We start from the raw sequence: 19280 nt of genomic DNA on the forward strand, positions 1-19280 counted from the left end.
TCTTTCAATGTTATTAAAGCAAACAACTAATATAATAAATTGTTTTCCAGGCCTGCAGGCCGTGGCTGAACCTGGTTGGCATCCTCCAGTGTTTCACTGAAAATTATGCCTGACACACTCAAGGCATTCTTAGAAAGTGTTTCACTGGAAACTATGCCTGACATGCTGAAGGCATTCTTAGAAAGAGAAGGCTGGGCACAGTTTCTGGTGAAACATCGGCAGCTACTAACCCAACTCAGTTACAGCCCACAAGCCTGAAAGATACTTTCTTCTTTAATCATCGAGACACTGCCCTTGAAAGCCTAAGCTGTTATAACTAATAATAACTTTCTTCAGCTTATCCTAGTTACTTCTGGGCTCACTGGAGCAACTCTGGCTCATTTTGAGTTTTGTCAGGGGCTTTAAAGGCCAAATAACCTTCTTGATGCCATGTGAGCTGTCTAGAGAAAATTCCAACCCTAGAACAATCAGGATTTGAACCTTGGCCATCAGGATAGAATGTAAACAGCTAAACCAGTATCATGATCACCTAATCAGTCATTTATCATTCAAATATAAAGGTTGTTTACTGCTTAAATCCAGTTCAAATGAGCTTAAGTTAAACTTTCCATCTATATTAATATGTTATGAATTTAAATAAAATATGAACACTTCATCAAATGAAAATGAAAACCTACAACCTGTTTTCCACTCTTTGACCGCGTCAGGGATGTGATGAATGAATCATATATAGGCTATTAGTACGATGGGGTCGCCACTCTCAAAGTGATTTTTATGAAACTTCATCAAATATGTACAGTCAATTTACCAAATAGCAAAGTATATGTTTATCTAACTAGATAAATAATTTTATAGGCTTACAGTAAATATAACTAGGCATAACAAGAAAGAAGTTTTATACACAGCAATACAAACATTCAATAGCTTACCTATGGAAATAAAATACGAACTATGCAGGACACATCTTAAAGCAACCATTTAAGAAAATACAGTTTAAAAATCAAAATTAAAAGCACAAAATCTTGTGATTGATGAATCAGAAGTAACCAAGTTAGTTGTTATACACAACAGTTGATACTGTAATGATTTTCTTTTTTTTTTTTTTTTTTGCGTCGCACCGACACAGATAGGTCTTATGGCGATGATGGGATAGGAAAGGTCTAGGAATTGGAAGGAAGCAGCTGTGGCCTTAATTAAGGTACAGCCCGAGCATTTGCCTAGTGTGAAAATGGGAAACCACGGAAAACCACCTTCAGGGCTGCCGACAGTGGGGCTCGAACCCACTATCTCCCGATTACTGGATACTGGCCGCACTTAAGCAACTGCAGCTATCGAGCTCAGTAATATTGTAATCATAACATTGGACCTATTCAATCTGGAATTTGAGCCAAAGGGACAGGACTATTCACTTAAAAATTTCCTACATACATTGGCTGGGATTCACATTATAGCAGTCTTTGTGAGGAGCCAGTGATGATACCACCCGACTATCATGCACCTCTGAATTATGATTAAACATAAGTAGTCATCAGCCGATACTCTGTATCTGAGTATTAATTTCACTCCTGCAATTCTTTCATAATCTGCATGCTGTATGCAGATGTCTTTGATGGCTCAGCAGACCTATTTGGGCATGAAACATTCAACATTGATTGTACTTAATGAAAGGTGGAGGTCATGGCTGAGTCTGACATAGTTTATGTCTTCTTTCTGTCTTTGATGTTAACATTCAAACAGTACAACAGCAGCTGAAGTGACTGTATGCTAGCAAGTATGATCTTCTGCAATGTCACTCCAAGTACAAGGATCAATGCTTGTGCTCCTCAAGGTCATCTTGAGATCCTTATAGCACTTCAGAGGGGCAGCACACGGTCTCCTACAAGTTCACTATACAGGGTTCTTTGTTTTAATATCTGAAGCCATCTCTCTTCAGTTAATTTATAACTGTTAGGTTCTTCAGTCTGACAAAACTAATTTTGAATAAATAAATGTATTAACTACGTCAAAAATAAAACATGGTAACAGAATAATACCTGAAAAAGACACATCTTAATTTTGTCGAGGAAGTTTGCTGTCCCTTATACGCTGGACATGCCCAGTCCATCTGAGTTGGTGACAAACTATGGTAGCCTCTATACTGTTCACCTTGCCCCCTCAAGAACTGTTGTATTTGGTATGCAGTTATTCCATTTGATATTCATAATGGATCTGAGCTTCTGTTGGTAGAAGCAATCTAGTATCTTGACATTACAGCGATATAGAGTCCAGGTTTCACATCCATAGAGCAAGGTGGAGATGACAATTGCTTGATACACCATCTATTTTGTGTACATTCTTAGATCTTTATTCAGGAAGACCTGATTTGTGAGACATCCAAAAGCTACACGGGGATAAACAGAACTAATTACTTTTAATGCCATTCAAGTAACTTCCTTGGAATTATAGTTTAATTATTTTAATACTGCTTAAATATTAATACAACTCATGTAACAAAGGTCAGAAATATTGCTGTATTACCCTGTGTACTGTATTGAGCCAAGTGTTCAAAGAACTTATGAATGACAAATAAACCAATTTTGTATGATATTCAAATGTTCTGTTATACAAAGGCGGATCAAATATATACGAGAATTCGAATGCACTGCTGCTGTTACTAATAATTCTGAGGTGGGGCTTTACCAGGATGTTGGTGGGGGCGTCTGGAGAAGGGGTTTGCATGGGCGATCGACAGTGGAGAGCTGGGTTGCTTCACTACGCCATGAAAGAGCAAGAGGTCCACACGTTTGTTGTGCAATGCATCATTATCAGATATCTTGCAACAGAGGGCACCAAACCTTCCAAAATTTTGAGATGGCTCTGTGCACAGATTGGGGAAGAAACACTTTTGCAGACTCGAGTGTAGGAGTGGGCTAGAAAATTTGTAGCAAGAAGAGAAGCTGTGGAAAATGAACCTCATGAAAGGAGACCACGGACGAGGTTCACTGCAGACGACATTGTTGTCATTCATGATATTACTAGTGAAGATTAGTGAATAAAAACTTTGCAAATTGTTTTAGCCGTAGGAATAAATTACAGAAGTGTTCGAACCATCATCCGAGATGAAGTCCATTTCAGAAAATTGTCTGCCAGGTGGGTTTCTCATCTCCTCAACCAGGAACAAAAAAATTTTACTCCAGGAAGTTTGTCAGAGATCCTGCGTCATTATGAGAAGGAAGGAGAGGATTTCTTGCATTGTATTGTGATTTGTGATGAAACTTGGGTACATCATTACACCCCAGGGTCAAAGCAAGCAAGTATGGAGTGGCGGCGAAGAGACGAAACAGGTCCAGTCAAGGCCAAAACACGCCCATCTGCTGGAAAGGTGCTTGCAACCATTTTCTGGGACTCCACAGGCATTTTGCTGGTGGATTTTCTTCATGAACAAAGGACAATGAATGCAGCCTATTACCATTACCTTTTGGATTAAGCAAAAGCTGCGCATCACAATAAGTGACACCGGCAACCGAACCGAAACGTCATTCTTCTTCATGACAATGAAAGGCCGCATAATGTGGGGAAAACTGGAGGAAATTCACTGGACACCTCAGGAACATCCTCCATACAGTCCAGATTTATCGCCCTGTGACTACCATTTGTTTGGACCACTCAAACTAGACCTAGGAGGACAGCGGTTTGATGATGATGATGCAAGTTTAGATGAGTTCGTGCACAACTGGCTCCACACACGTCCCTCTTCTTTCTATCAGGACAACATCAAAAACTTACCAATCCGATGGAGAAAATGTGTATCAAAGGCAGGACACTATGTAGAAAAATGATCTCTATATGTGTAATTTTTTTGGTTGGTGCAAAAATTTTAAAAAATAATTCCCATTTATATTTGATCCATCCTAGTAAAAGTTATCAGTTTTCTATGTTGCTCACCATGTGCTCTTTTGTCACCAGCTGGTACTAATTTATTTCACTAACAATGAAAAGAACTGAAAACTTCCCTCCAAGGACAGTTAATGAGTTCATCCCTAGAGGTGCAATAAGTGAACATAAGTGAGTAGGAACTGGATGCATTTGTATTAAAGTCCCAATTAAGGCTATTTATGAAATAGTTTCTTAAATATAAACACGTCTAATGTACAATGTGGTTTTATGCTGACATAATAATAATAATAATAATAATAATAATAATAATAATAATAATAATAATAATAATAATAATAAACAGGGAAATTTTACACTCAATTATAATCAAATGTGGTGCAATACTACACATGCAACTACAGTAAGTTCGGGTAAGGACTTACCTCCCATACATATACAGTATGCTGGGCTGTTGTTCTTTTTTTTTTTTTTTTTTTTGCTAGGGGCTTTACGTCGCACCGACACAGATAGGTCTTATGGCGACGATGGGATAGGAAAGGCCTAGGAGTTGGAAGGAAGCAGCCGTGGCCTTAAGGTACAGCCCCAGCATTTCCCTGGTGTGAAAATGGGAAACCACGGAAGACCATTTTCAGGGCTGCCGATAGTGGGATTTGAACCTACTATCTCCCGGATGCAAGCTCACAGCCACTGCTGGGCTGTCACCCTGTATCTTAGAACCCTGAAAAATCTGAAGAATGTATGGAGATTAAATGTATTACAAGGAACGAATGTGTTAAATATTTAGGGGTAAATTATGCAGATACCATGTTATTTGATCCCAAGAAATCAATAACACTCCTTCAGCAGCAACTCAGCTCGTTATCATCCTGTCCCTGGCTTCATCCGGATCAGAAATTTTCAATTCTAAATTCTTCAGTCTGCCCTACGTTGACTTACCAGTTCCTCTGCGTTCCTGCAGGTAAAATACCATGGCAATTTCTGGAAGACACTGATAAACTCATTAAGAGTACACTAAAGGAGATCTTATCCCTTCCTACAGACACTCTGGATTCTATGATTTACTCAGATAAACGCTACAAAGGGTTAGGTGTCTTTAGAGCAAGCTGGGAAGCCTTGATCCAGAATATAAACAGCTGCAACATTCTGAAACAGGAGGAGAACTGATATATTGAAGCCAACAGAAACCTAGACGAAGAAATTAACAGATGTTTAACCGAGTTAAACGTAAATGGTAAAACTGAGGATATGAAGAACAGACACTGTGAGTATGACACCAAGAAACTCAGAAACAAACTACGAGAATCTGAATTTGAAAAATGGTGCCAGCTGAGAAGTAAAGGTCAGGGAGTGTGTCTGTACAAGGAGTCCTCCCCTGCAAACCGCTGGGTTAGAAATCATGGTGGCCTTTCTAGCACAGAGTGGCGAGATGCGTTGAAAATGGCATGTAACGTTGCACCTTTAAGAGCTGTGCCAGGAAGGTCCCTTGATGGTAACCACTGCAGAAGATGTAGTGAGACCGAAACATTACCTCTCGTCTTGGGTTCCTGTGCTTTCGGCGAAGCACTTCGAAACACTAGACATCACAACATCAGGTCATCCATAGCACAGACGCTCCGCAAGAAAGGATATCAAGTGCATGAGGAAGTCCATGGCATCGGAGTAAACGGCAGCACAAGAAGGATTGATATGATCACAATCAAAGGGAAGAAAGGATATATATTAGACCCCACAGTAAGATTCGAAACACACTCCGACCAACCAGATGAAGTGGACCAAGAAAAGAAGTCTATCTACCTGGCTACAGTGCCGTATTATAAGAACAAATACGAACTGGACGACAAAAAAGTGAGGGGTCTCATGATTGGTGCGAGAGGGACAATCCCTAAGAAAACGATAGAACTGATGAAGACCTTTAACATCAGTATGAAGGAGTTCATCGACTGGGGGCTGAAAGCGCTCAGGGGGTCCCCTTTTGATACTCAGACACCACCTATACTCACCAGACTGAGAGTCGCCAGATTGAGACATAACTTATTTTATTTTTGAACAAAATTGTTTGTGATTCTTTGTCTTTGGCAGCCTCCAAGTGGAGGAAGATTTTGAAAATAAAAATGAAAATGAAAATAAAAATATTATTATTATTATTATTATTATTATTATTATAAATCAAACTGTAGTTCAAAAATAAATAACTTGTGTCATGGAATCTATAATAGCGTATATGTCAAACTGAAATCATTTAGACCTAGTAATATTTCCCTGGACTGAGTGTGAAAAAACAGGGAAAATTTACACTCAGGAATGATTCTGTTAATGCCAGGATTCACATTTAACCTCTCTGAATGTAAAACTTACCAGTCCTACTATGGAGTAAACATGAATATACTGTAATTAGCTTCAAGATTAGATTTGCACCGAAAGCTACACAAATATGAAAGTCTTATTGAATCAAATTAACCTAGAATCTTCCATTGATTATATATCAATATCCTTGATGAACGGCTAATTATAATCAAATGTGGTGTAATACTACACATGCAACTACAGTAATTTGGGATAAGGACTTACCTCCCATATGTATATGCTGGGCTGTCACCCTGTATGTTAGAAAACAGCAATGGTCTGTGTTGTTTTCCAGGTGAGTTAATTCTGAAATGACAATATGTTGCTGATTTTTTATAGGTATGGGACAGTTGAATCACATTTAAACAATCCATTGTCTGTGTATGAGCTTTAGCATTTGCACCTGGTGGTAGTGATATTACTCCAAAACTTTGCACATCTGTGTGTCACTGGCAGCAATATTAATACCACAAATTTTAAGTTCAGGTGCACAAAAGCTAGTCATCAATTTGGCTTTTACTTTACATTAATGTCTTGTTTTCTACCAACATATTTCATTATCTTTCGTTAGTAATGGTGGCATTTCCTGCGGATAATATTTTGTAAGCACATGCGCTCTGCTAGTTCTGATGTGACTGTTGATCACTTCGTCTGACAAAAACTGTTTCTTCTAGTATATACAGTACATGCCATATACATGCGAATACTCCATGCATATTTTTTCCAAAATTTATCAAAGAAAAACTTGGGTGCAACATTATTTGAAATGCGGTTGGTGCCACTTCACCTCAAACAATGGGTCCTGTTATTCTATAGCATTGTCCAAGCCTTGGTCTGTGTGGTGTCAGTAGCATGTTAGAAGTGAAGTGTGAATCATATATTAAGTGTGGCAACAAGTTCTTGTAATTATTTGTTCAAGACTAAAGATAAGCTTAGGGTTATTGAAGATGCAGAGAACATGGAAAATCGCATAAAAGGAAGAAATGATGTCAGGAAAATTTGTAAACACAACTGACAAGAATACAAAACAAGACTTCAAACAAGAAATAGTAATTGCCAGGCATTCCACACATGTTACTATACAGCTAATACCAGACAGCACACTCATTACAACACAGGCCAAACTAGTAATTTACAAATATTAGGGGAAGTAAACATACCGCATGACAGTTCTGATCAGCAGGTTGCCTACCCATGCATTCTAACAACTTTATGTTTTACTGTTTTCAGTTTTAGAGTACATCATTATGTAGGATTAATTTCTTTGTAAATACACTAATTAATGCCAATTTTCTTTTTAATTCTCTCTGAAAATTAGAGTGCGCAAAGGGATTTGAGGTGCAGATTATTTGTATATATAGAATTTGTGTACTCGGCCTAAAGGCTTGTTGGATTCTCAACAGCTCTGCCATCATCTGTCATAGATGGCCTAGATGTTATTGAAGAGGTATACAAGTCAAATTAGGAGTGATGTAGTTTCCCGTTGCTTTCCTCATTGAACCAGAAATTGTACCTGCCACTGAAATGTTCACACCAGCCAACCCTATGACTGACATTCATCACAGAGTCTGATTGTGTAACGAATGGTGTTACTAGCATGGCTCATACTTCAGTCACTTACATATTGTCAAAGCCAAGGAAGAGACTGAAAAAGGTCAATGAAAGCAAGAATTTTTTCAATCCCATACCAGAAGACATAGTGCACTGTAAACAGTATATTTCATCAACAAAGGCAGCCTATGTACATAAGATATACATAATTTATATTCAAATATCTATACCATATATAAAATGTTATATGCATATAAATTTGCATAGTTATATAGCAAAAACTGATTGAGACAGGATTATTTTCCTGAGGGTCTAAATCATGCCAGCAGGAGGGGAGTAATGCCATTTTAAATAGTCTGGACACATACTGTTAAGAGAACTAGAAACAGGCCAAAAATACACAGTATATTGAAAAAAATCTTTTGGACTCACACAATGTTTACTTCCCCCACTTCCACGTAAAAGAAAACAAGCAACAGTTTTTATGGGCCCTGGACTACCAAACCAGACAACATGCAGATTCTGCAGTGCTACATGGTGTAATGATGACATTGCTTGGCTTTCTTTAAAAGGGTCTGCTCTCCATCATATCTGATGAAACCTCATTGGTAGTTCTCACAAGACTGAGTGAACTCAGTTCCAGCCCTCAGTCCAGAATTAAAATTGCTGGACTGACCAGGAATCAAACCCAGGATCTATGGGTAAAAGACAGACATGATACACCTACACCACTTGGCAACCCCTGGCACATTAAACCAGGGTTAATCGAAGCTAATCGCAGGTGGTGTTCCAAAAATAAACAGTAATACTGCACACAGATGGTTTGCTGTTGAGGAATGTATACCATCACAGTCATACAGAAGAATACACTGCTGGGGTTCTGACGAACTTTCGATCTTCCTAGTGACGGGTAATGACACCATTAGTTTGATTGGCGTTTCAGTTGTGGCTTGTATGATTTGTGCCATGTCCCATCGAGCGGTAATGATACGGCATAAGAAAGCTTCTCCTTCATGCTCATAGTGCTCCAAGTGGTTACGAGCAGAGTCGTATCATAACTATTTCTGCATTTCCCCCAAATCACGCTGAACCCATCGTGATGCAGTTTTTCTCATGCCCAGGCATGTGATCGTATGCACTAATCTGGTGTCTTGGGCCAGCTCTCAAATCTTATGGCATCAATCAGTGTCCAATAACGCAGCAAGAGCATCCATCCACTCCTTCTTTACTGACACTAGATGATCTGGCCAATGCATGTCTGCCACATTTTGGCATTCCTTGTTGAAGGCTTTTACCCACTGTGCCACTGTTCTATAAGTCAATGCAGATTCCCTGCCGGGCTGAGTGGCTCAGATGGTTGAGGCGCTGGCCTTCTGACCCCAACGTGGCAGGTTCGATCCTGGCTCAGTCCGGTGGTATTTGAAGGTGCTCAAATACGCCAGCCTCATGTCAGTAGATTTACTGGCATGTAAAAGAACTCCTGCGGGACAAAATTCCAGCACCTCGGCATCTCCGAAAACCGTAAAACTAGTTAGCGGGACGTAAAGCAAATAGCACTATTATTAGTAGATTCCCTGCATGCCTCTTTAAAACCTTGATGACACTGTTGTGCTGTACAACCTCTGGCACTTTCGATCTTTATCCAGCTCCATTATTCCTGTTTTGAACACATTGTGACAACACTACATTAAATATATTTGAAATTCCACCTTTTCAATACTTTAAAATATGTATTTAATTATTAAAATACAATTGGATTATTGCAGAAAATGATTCGCCCCTTCTTTTGGAACATCTTCAGCTACTTAATGGATGAATATCAATCCAAATGCAAAAGACATACATCAATTAAAATCACATAACATAGTTCAATGTTCAGTCCAATCACAAATATTTTGTTATGTTGATAAGAGTATTTCCCATTAAAATTATTGGAAGCAAAGTCTTGATAGCAGTCAACCGTCAAAAGGGCCCTTGTATGGCAATGAAGTTAATACGATTTTACAATTTACAGCAGTTAAAACAGTGTCGTTAAAGTAATTATATGATAACATAATATTCTAAGATAATAAATATATTGATTGTAGCCAATTTTATAAAGTAGTAGTAAAAAATCCATTGAAGATAGGCCATACAAGCTATGATATTTAGTACTGTCAATACAGGCTTTTAATCATGAAATTTAATATGAGTTTTTAATCATGAAATTTATTTCATTTTGTTAAGAATGAAGCCATAGTTTTCAGTGTCGACTCAGTTGAATGTAACAAAAAACTTTTCAGTCTGTCAAACATACTGCAATTACAATATAAATTTTAACACTATAAACATATCTGTAAAAATACACACTATTATACAAAGAATGACATGTTTCATTCTACAAGAACATCCTCAGATTCTATGATTATATATGTACAGTATATTTTAAGTTATGTAAACTTGTCAATGATAGAGTTTAGTGATAACATGAACCAGTAATCACAAAAAATAAATTTACAAGTATTAATATAATGAAAAAAATTACATCACCAAACACTAATTCAGGACTGTGGTCATGGGAAGTTTTGGGTAAAGCACACTGCTCGTGGAGAGCACAGGGGAAGCATGGGAGGGGCCATATGGAGCGTTGTGGATCTCTCCTATTGGATGTTAAACTCTAGTATACTGTACCATGGAGAGGGGAGGTGAAAGTAGGGCGGAGCGAGTGGAGCGCTGTGGAACATTATATCAACACTGGAGAGGGGCCAGAAGGTTATTAACCTATTTCATGTTTAAATGTACATTTATCTAATATGGATGAATGCAAGTTAATGATTTTAGATGAACAAAGTAAGGAACTGGAATATAGACTAACTATTAAAATAATGTTATTATGATGACAGCTAATTTAATGAGTAAATGTTGTCCAGATGTTATGTGAGTAGAGTGAAGAAGGGGGAATTTTTAAGTGTGCATTGTCATTTAGGTTAGTTACATTAGCAATTTTTTGCGATGTAAATTTCAACTGCTTCTCTACAGCAGTGTTGCCATTATTTAAGTTCCAACCTTCATAGCAGTTGACCTTTGGCCGAAGTCAAGTTTGAAGAGGATGTTATTATTCAAGAAAGAAAGAATACTGTTTCCTCTATGCTTTGTGCAGAAGCCGATTCTCTTCCAAGTGATTAGTACTACAGGTACATTTCAAAGAGTGAGAAAACTATCAGAATGGTTGCTTGGATGTGTCGGTTTGTAAATAATTGAAGAATGGTTGGCTCTGAACATTTTATGAAGAAGACACAACCCCTTTCTACTGAAGAAGTTACCTATGCTGAAATAAGGGGTCTTGAAACTAGTACAGAAAGATGCACTTCCCAGCACAACGGACCCAAGAATCTCCAGTATACAACACTTTTGAAGATCACAATGGTCTCCTCCACTTATGAACCAAAATCTTCAATGGACCTGATAGCTATGACTTCCAGTAACGTGTACTTTTACTCAAAAACAAACCCCTTTGTGACATGGCTGATGTTCATGTTCAAAGGTATCGTGTTGGAGTTCTAGGTTTGCTTTCAATTGTGAGGGAAAGACCCTAAGGGGTTCCAGGAAAAGCAAAATAAATATTTCTAGAGCATATGGTCAGAGGAGAGGAAGAGGAATAGTTCTGGGACTAACCAGCAAGTCAATTGTTTAGCGTGTCCAAAGTAGGCCAATAACAATAAGGATAATAATAAGTGATGGTGGGGGTGGTGATTATTCCTCCAGGCTGGTAGCTCTGATGGTAGAGTGCTGGTCTTCTGAGCTCAAGTTGGCAGGTTTGGTCCCAGCTCAGTCCTGTGCTATTTGAAAGTGCTCAAATACAGTACATCAGCTTCATGTCAGTAGATTTACTGGCACGTTAAAGAACACCTGTGGCACAAAATTCTGTCAACTCGGCATCTCCATAAAAGTAGTTAATGGGGGATAAAACCAATAAATAATAATAACAGAGATAAACAACTTTATTCAGAAATAAAGCGAGGCTGTTCCGTCAAGGATATGCAAAAATCTAAAAACAAAGCAAAAACCAAAATTAAATTTACGTTTCTATTGTATGTAACTACAGATAGGTTTATATTTGGTCTCAGTTCTCTTATATATGGTGGTTGATGATTTTGATAGAATTTATTAACATGGTTTCCCAGATGTTTATCATTTCCAGTTTATCTAGTTCAAACTTTTTCAAATCTTATAGTTCCAACGAAGTGAGAAAATTCATTGTTGTAATAGTCTTCACGTTTTCCATATATTGCTAGTTTCTTTCTTTCACATGAAAGACTATTCATGATATTTGTATGTTTGACGATATACAGGACCATTATGAACAATGCAGAAGATGTGAGGGTGCATACTTTGAACACATGCTATACCAATGCAGTTAGATACATCACCTTGCATGTAATATTTTTTTTTATTTTTTTTTTTTTTTTTTTTTTTGCTAGGGGCTTTATGTCGCACCGACATGCATGTAATAATGACTATCTGTATTTTCAGTACAGTTTATTTTGCCACATACAGTAGTATCTCAATTTTTTAAAAAAAGACAAGAACAATCATAAGGTCTCAGCTACCAAGTTCAGACCCATTTCAATTAAATATAACATAGATACTTACTCAGTATCTCTACGAGATATTCGTTTTGAACTTCTCACGAAATCCAGCCATTTTTTATCTTCCTCATCCTGTCTGTAAGTGAAAGAAAACAAGAAACAATACATTCAAAGAACATTTTTGGTGAATGTTTTTTGTTAGAAATAATAAGGCAATTTTTTGACTTAAGCACAAATTTAATACATGATATAAAATTAGCACAAATCCAAAATACCAGAAGTAATGACAAAGGTTATAAACTCTGGGAAGCAGAAAGCAGAAAGCAGGAAGCAGAAAATTTCTGCTGTTAGAAAAATTAGTGACATCACTTTGTATACTTCAGAATACTGCATGACTATTTTTGAAAAGTACATTACTGTAGAGTCTCTGTAGTCCAACCGTCTGCCAGTCTGACACATCCAGTAGTCCAACACAATGAGCCCCAGTAACTTGACATTGTCATTGTCGCAGGAAATTCTTAAAACATTTTTAATAGCAAATAAACATCATATATATTTATATTCCCAACAAGTTCCCCCCGCCTCCACGGTTTCCATCAACTCACCTCCACGCGGAGACAACAAGCCTATAGCTCCTCCTTCCCAAGTGCTCACCCCTCCACCACGACCTCGTGGATACAATATGCGAAGGAACCGAGCGACCTCCAGTAGTCCGACAACACTCAACATGAATAGGTAACATCTTAGCTGTCTAAGGGGTAAGTGGTAACTCTAATTTATACATCTTCACTGTGTAGCTCAATTCTTTTGAACAGTAGGTTTAATAATAAATTTTCTTTTTATTACAGACAGTCTACACATTCTTGGCATCTCATATTATCCATCACAAGTTAGATGTCCCTTTAGACCAACACGCTAGTATTCAACACATACAAACACCACCAAGCTGTGCTACTTACAACTTTACTTCTTTAACAAGTTTAATGATGTCCTATTTTAACTCAAGATACTCAAATCAGGTTGTTGTCATACTTTAACATTTGATCTCTTCGTAATGGACAACATCAAAAGTCAAATCATCAATTACGTATTTACAAGTCAATAATCACAAATCTTAATCTCTCGAACCAAAGACTTTAACTAGATGGTTTCACAACTTTAATGATATTATTTCTGGATATGGTCTTAATTAACTGATTCCATACCACTGGAATGTATTTCCTAAACATTTTGAAAAATGGTAACATTATAAAAGCATTGTGATATGTACTTTTGACACAACTATCAATTATTTACAGCTAATGGCTGATATGTTGTTATTCAAGATAAAGCCAAAATATGTTATCCATCTTTCCTTTTTGACTGTTGAATCTTAATAATTATATTTTAACTTTAAATTAGGTACCTGATTTAATCTCGAGGAGATACGACTGAAGATGCCTTCTATGAAAGGCAAAACATGTCCCACATTTTTATAATGTAATAAGGACAAGATCCTAATTGTTTAAGACCCAAATGTATTGAATAGGTGGTTAAATAATAAATTAATTAGCAATTCTTGTAAGTACAGTAATCTTCAATACAGAACTACAATGATATTTATCCACTTGCAATATGTGGGATGTTTCGAGCTGTCAGTGATCAGTTAGCATGAAATGACATAAGTAGAAGAATAAGCATAATCGAGTTTTTAAAAGTATAATAATAATAATAATAATAATAATAATAATAATAATAATAATAATAATAATAATGTTACTTGCTTTGTGTCCCATTAACTACTTTTTATGGTTTTGGGAGACAATGACGTACCAGAATTTTGTCCAGTGGGAGTTATTTTATGCGCCAGTAAATCTACCGATATTAGGGCGATGTATATGAGCACTTTCAAATACCACCGGACTGAGGCAGGATCGAACCTGCCAAGTTGGAGTCGGAAATCCAGCACCTCAACTGTCTGAGCCACTCAGCCCGGTCGGCCCTTAAAAGTAGGGAAGATTATTATATGAAGATAAATTTGGATTTCAAGAGGACAGATTGGGGCAAAATAATTATATGACAACGAGTAAGGGATTGGAATAAATTATCAAGGGAAAGGTTGAATAAATTTCAGAGTTTGTTGAAAATATTTAAGAAAAAGTTAGGTAAACAATTATAAATAAATGTAAATATGAGGTAAACAACAACAGGTAATCTATAACCTTGATGACAGACCTAAATGCAGATGATTGATTGATTGATTGATTGATTGATTGATTGATTGATTGATTGATTGATTGATTGATTGATTGATTGATTGATTGATTGACATGTCTTTATAAATGCAGCATTGTTTTGCTTTTAGCGCGTACTCCTAGCAGTACACAGTATTGTTTAAGATTTTTAATAAATTACATGTTTTCATTTAAATAGCTCTGTTTTTTCTTTGAACAACCAGTAATCTGACAGATCTCTGTAAACCAACAAGGCCCAGTCCCGTATGTGTCAGACTAAAGAGACTCTACTGTATGTGGCAAAACAAATAGTACTGAAATTAAAAACAGTTTTGAACATCAAGATACAAATTATTACATGTGAAGTGATGACAACAGCTTATATCTAACTGCATTGCAACACTATGAATTCAAAATGAGCACCTTCACATCTCGCACGTTGTTCATAATGGTCCTGTAGGTTGTCGTACATGTTGATTAACATAGATTGTCTCAAGGACACAAAAAATAACTGTATCTTCTGTCATAATTCAGGCCATGCTGAAAGAATCTGTTTTCCTGTCAGATGACTCATCTAGGAATCTTCCCGAATTATGAGAGAAGGTGAAGTCATTTTGTGTGTCCTTGAAGCAACATGTTCATCAGCATGTTTGACAATCTACAGGATTGTTATAAACAATGTGCGAGGCAAGAGGGTGTACATTCTGAAAACACGCAATACCAATGCAGGTAGATATGTGTTGCTGTCATCTCCTTGCATTTTATAATGACATATCTTGATGTTCAAAACTGTTCTTTTTAATTTCAGTACTATTAGTTTTATGCAACTCAACTATCGTGTGACATGGTTATAAGGTGCAGGCATACTGTATGATACTAATGTCCAGTAAACACATTTTTGGGGCCGATGACCTTAGATGTTAGGCACCTTCAAACAACAAGCATCATCATCATCATCATCAGCAGCAGCAGCACATTTTGCACATGATTTTGAACCCTACTGACAGGTTATATTGTATGCTTGCAAAACATGATGCCTTAAGATCATGTAGACACATCATTTGACCATGTAACTATATTAATGTGTCATGCCTCATGACTGGGTGTAACGAAGAGGGGAATCAATGCATAAAACTAGGTAATAGTGCAGTAATATTAATATCTTAAACACTGAACCGGATGACGTATGTACTCTTCTCTCATCGTACTACCAGCCTGTTCCCAGGAATGTAGTGTAGTGGATGCGGTTAGGCGTTATCCTAGCAATCGACGGAATGTGACATCGGCATTCAAATCCTGCATTGTTCAAATATTTTTGCATCAGTATTTATTGATTGATTGTCAAAAAGGATGCCTAAATTTACTAGCCAACCTAGCCGCGAGATACGTTGTTGTGAGAGGAGCATCCATTTTTGCATCATTACTTGATGAGTTCCCTGTGTCTTCTTCATGTTTCGTACGCACGAGACAAGAGCATTGAAGTTGAATTGCAATCTCTTTGGGCAGGAAAGGAATCCAGATTTATAACACCCTAGGGGAAAGTTTTTGATGAATTTGAGCATAGTCATGGCTAATTTCTAAAATACGATAATTATCCAGAGGTAAATTAAAATTTGGACTGGTACAGTGGAATGCCCAGTGAATTGAAAGGAATTGTTGTGTAATCAAATCTCTTCTGGCTAAAAATGGAAAGATTATGCTAGACCGTGGGAAGATTAGAAGGTACATGGAGGGGGAAAAGTATTTATTCAACTCACGCTTCAGTGTTTTAGACCACTTAGAGGCAAATTAAAATTATAGAATCATGAGATTCATATTCCTCAAATTTTTCTGAACATTAGGGATATCAACACCAGAGATGAGACCCGTGGGATAATGAAATTGTGTAATGTGATGCAATCTTCTTACCACTTTTCGCACGCTAAAAGCCCGGATATACTAAGAGTGGTGAGGGAGGCAAGATTCATTCCTTCTATGGTAGTGCTCGTCCGGTTCATTTGCCTTGGTGACTCTGAATAACTTTGGGCTGATCGCACGGTCCTCGTACTGGCGATGCATCTTTCAAATGTCTGCCTTATCAACTGTTGATGGTAGGTTCTGCGCCTACCATGGTTGTAACGGGTAATGGGGAATCAGGGTTCGATTCCGGAGATGGAGCCTGAGAAACGGCTACCACATCCACGGAAGGCAGTAGGCACGCAAATTACCCACTCCCGGCATGCGGAGGTAGTGACGAAATATAACAATACGGGACTCATCCGAGGCCCCGTAATTGGAATGAGTACACTTTAAATCCTTTAATGAGTATCCTTTGGAGGGCAAGTCTGGTGCCAGCAGCCATGGTAATTACAGCTCCAATAGCGTATATTAAAGTTGTTGCAGTTAAAAAGCTCGTAGTTGGATTTGTGTTCCACGCTGTCTGTTCACCACTCATCGGTATCTAACTGGCATGGTTCGTGGGACGTCCTGCCGGTGGTGGCGAGTCGAAAGCGTGCGGCCGCCATGGTTATCCGCGTGCAGTTCCTACGCGCCGTACGCGGACCCCGATGAAATCCTACCGCGGTGTTCTTCATCGAGTGTCGAGGTGGGCCGGCACGTTTACTTTGAACAAATTAGAGTGCTTAAAGCAGGCCGGCTGCGCCTGAATACTGTGTGCATGGAATAACGGAATAGGACCTTGGTTTATTTTGTTGGTTTTTGGAACCCGAGGTCATGATTAATATGGACAGGCGGGGGCATTCGTATTGCGACGTTAGAGGTGAAATTCTCGGATCGTCGCAAGACGGACCGAAGCGAAAGCATTTGCCAAGTATGTTTTCATCAATCAAGAATTAAAGTTAGAAGGCGATCAGATACCACTCTAGTTCTAACCATAAACGATGCCAGCTAGCGATCCGCCGAAGTTCCTCCGATGACTCGGCGGGCAGCTCCCAGGAAACCAAAGCTTTTGGGTTCCGGGGGAAGTATGGTTGGAAAGCTGAAACTTAAAGGAACTGATGGAAGGGCACCACCAGGAGTAGAGCCTGTGGCTTAATTTGACTCAACACGGGAAACCTCACCAGGCCCGGACACCGGAAGGATCGACAGATTGAGAGCTCTTTCTTGATTCAGTGGGTGGTGGTGCATGGCCGTTCTTAGTTGGTGGAGCGATTTGTCTGGTTAATTCCGATAAGGAATGAGACTCTAGCCTGCTAAATAGTCGCATCCGGTATCCGTTCATGCTACCAGCGACAATACATCTTCTTAGAGGGACACGCGGCTTCTAGCCGCACAAGATTGAGCAATAACAGGTCTGTGATGCCCTTAGATGTTCTGGGCCACACGCGCGCTACACTGAAGGAATCAGCGTGTCCTCCTAGTCCGAAAGGAGCGGGCAACCCGTTGAACCTCCTTCGTGCTAGGGTTTGGGGCTTGCAATTGTTCCCCATGAACGAGGAATTCCCAGTAAGCGCGAGTCATAAGCTCACGTTGATTACGTCCCTGCCCTTTGTACACACCGCCCGTCGCTACTACCGATTAAATAATTTAGTGAGGTCTTCAGGCACGAGTCCAGGTTTGTGCCGCTCTGGGCCAATTATTCTTGTGAGGTGGCAAATTGAACATTCAAGACTGGTTATTGGTAAGGGTGAAATACCAGTCTATGGTAAGAACTAGTGGAGTGTGAAATAAAATAAATACCAATATTCGTGTGAATATTAAGTCTGCCCACGTTTGGTGATGAAATGATAAATTAACGGCATATCTCGGCACGGTAGTATTAATAAAGTCCTTTGCCTGTTAAATGTATCAGATAGTGTAAACATTGATACGAATAAGTGACTTGATAATTTCTATGTGGTAAATGTACAGTGTTTCATGTAAATCTATATATATAAAATAAGAGTTTTGTCTGTACATTGCTCAGAATTTGAAAATAATGGTATTTCTGTATCGGTCATGTCCATAGTAACAAGAAAATGCACTTTTTACTTTTCCGTAATTTCTGTCTGTCTGTCTGTCTGTCTGTCTGTCTGTCTGTCTGTACACGCATCACGAGAAAACGGTTGAAGTGAATTTAATGAAAATCGGTATGTGAAGTCGGAGGATGAGCCTCTACAATCTAGGCTATAAATCATTTTACTCACGCTGAGTGAAATGGTAGTTTAGGGGAAGGCCTAAAATTGAATTCTCAGCTATTTATGTTATTAGTGGTAGTATTTTAAAGAAAATGGGTATGCAAAGTTGGGGAATAAATTGCTGCAATCTAGGCTGTCAATAATTGTATTCACGCTGCGAAAAATGGTAGTTTAAGGGAAGGCCTAAAATTTAATTCTCAAATATTGTTGTTATTAGTAGTCCTATCTTGATGAAAATCGGTATGCAAAGTCAGGAAATAAGTCGCTATAGTCTAGGCTGTAAATTATTTTATTCACGCTGAGTGAAATGGTAGTTTAGTGGAAGGCCTAAAATGTAATTCTCAAATATTTCTTATTAGAAGTGTAGTCAATGAATGCTAGATAACTAAGGTTATATAGTACTAAATTTCCTATTATTCATGTCTTATACATTGTTACCGTACTGGCTATGATCACCAAGATATTCATGAATTTGAATTTTTGTTACTAAGTCCATATCAGCGCCGAGTAACGAGAAAATGGGTAAACAGTATTTAATGAAAATCGGTATGTAAAGTCGGAGAATAAGAAACTACAGTTTACGGTATAAAATATTTTACAAATCACAGAGTCGA

General features: G+C 38.2%; 1 protein-coding gene across 1 annotated transcript in view; it reads right to left on the bottom strand.

The window, feature by feature from the left end:
- LOC137498543 (repetitive organellar protein-like) overlaps nucleotides 1-19280 on the bottom strand; it is a 278597-nt gene that overhangs the window by 142255 nt on the left and 117062 nt on the right. Inside the window, exons 5-6 of the mRNA XM_068226217.1 lie at nucleotides 12403-12474; nucleotides 6445-6525 (exon numbers count right to left, since the gene is read on the bottom strand). Coding sequence (XP_068082318.1) covers nucleotides 6445-6525; nucleotides 12403-12474 — 153 coding nt within the window. The remainder of the gene's footprint in view (nucleotides 1-6444; nucleotides 6526-12402; nucleotides 12475-19280) is intronic.

This window comes from Anabrus simplex, chromosome 1 (assembly GCF_040414725.1).
Source record: "Anabrus simplex isolate iqAnaSimp1 chromosome 1, ASM4041472v1, whole genome shotgun sequence".
NCBI lineage: Eukaryota > Metazoa > Arthropoda > Insecta > Orthoptera > Tettigoniidae > Anabrus > Anabrus simplex.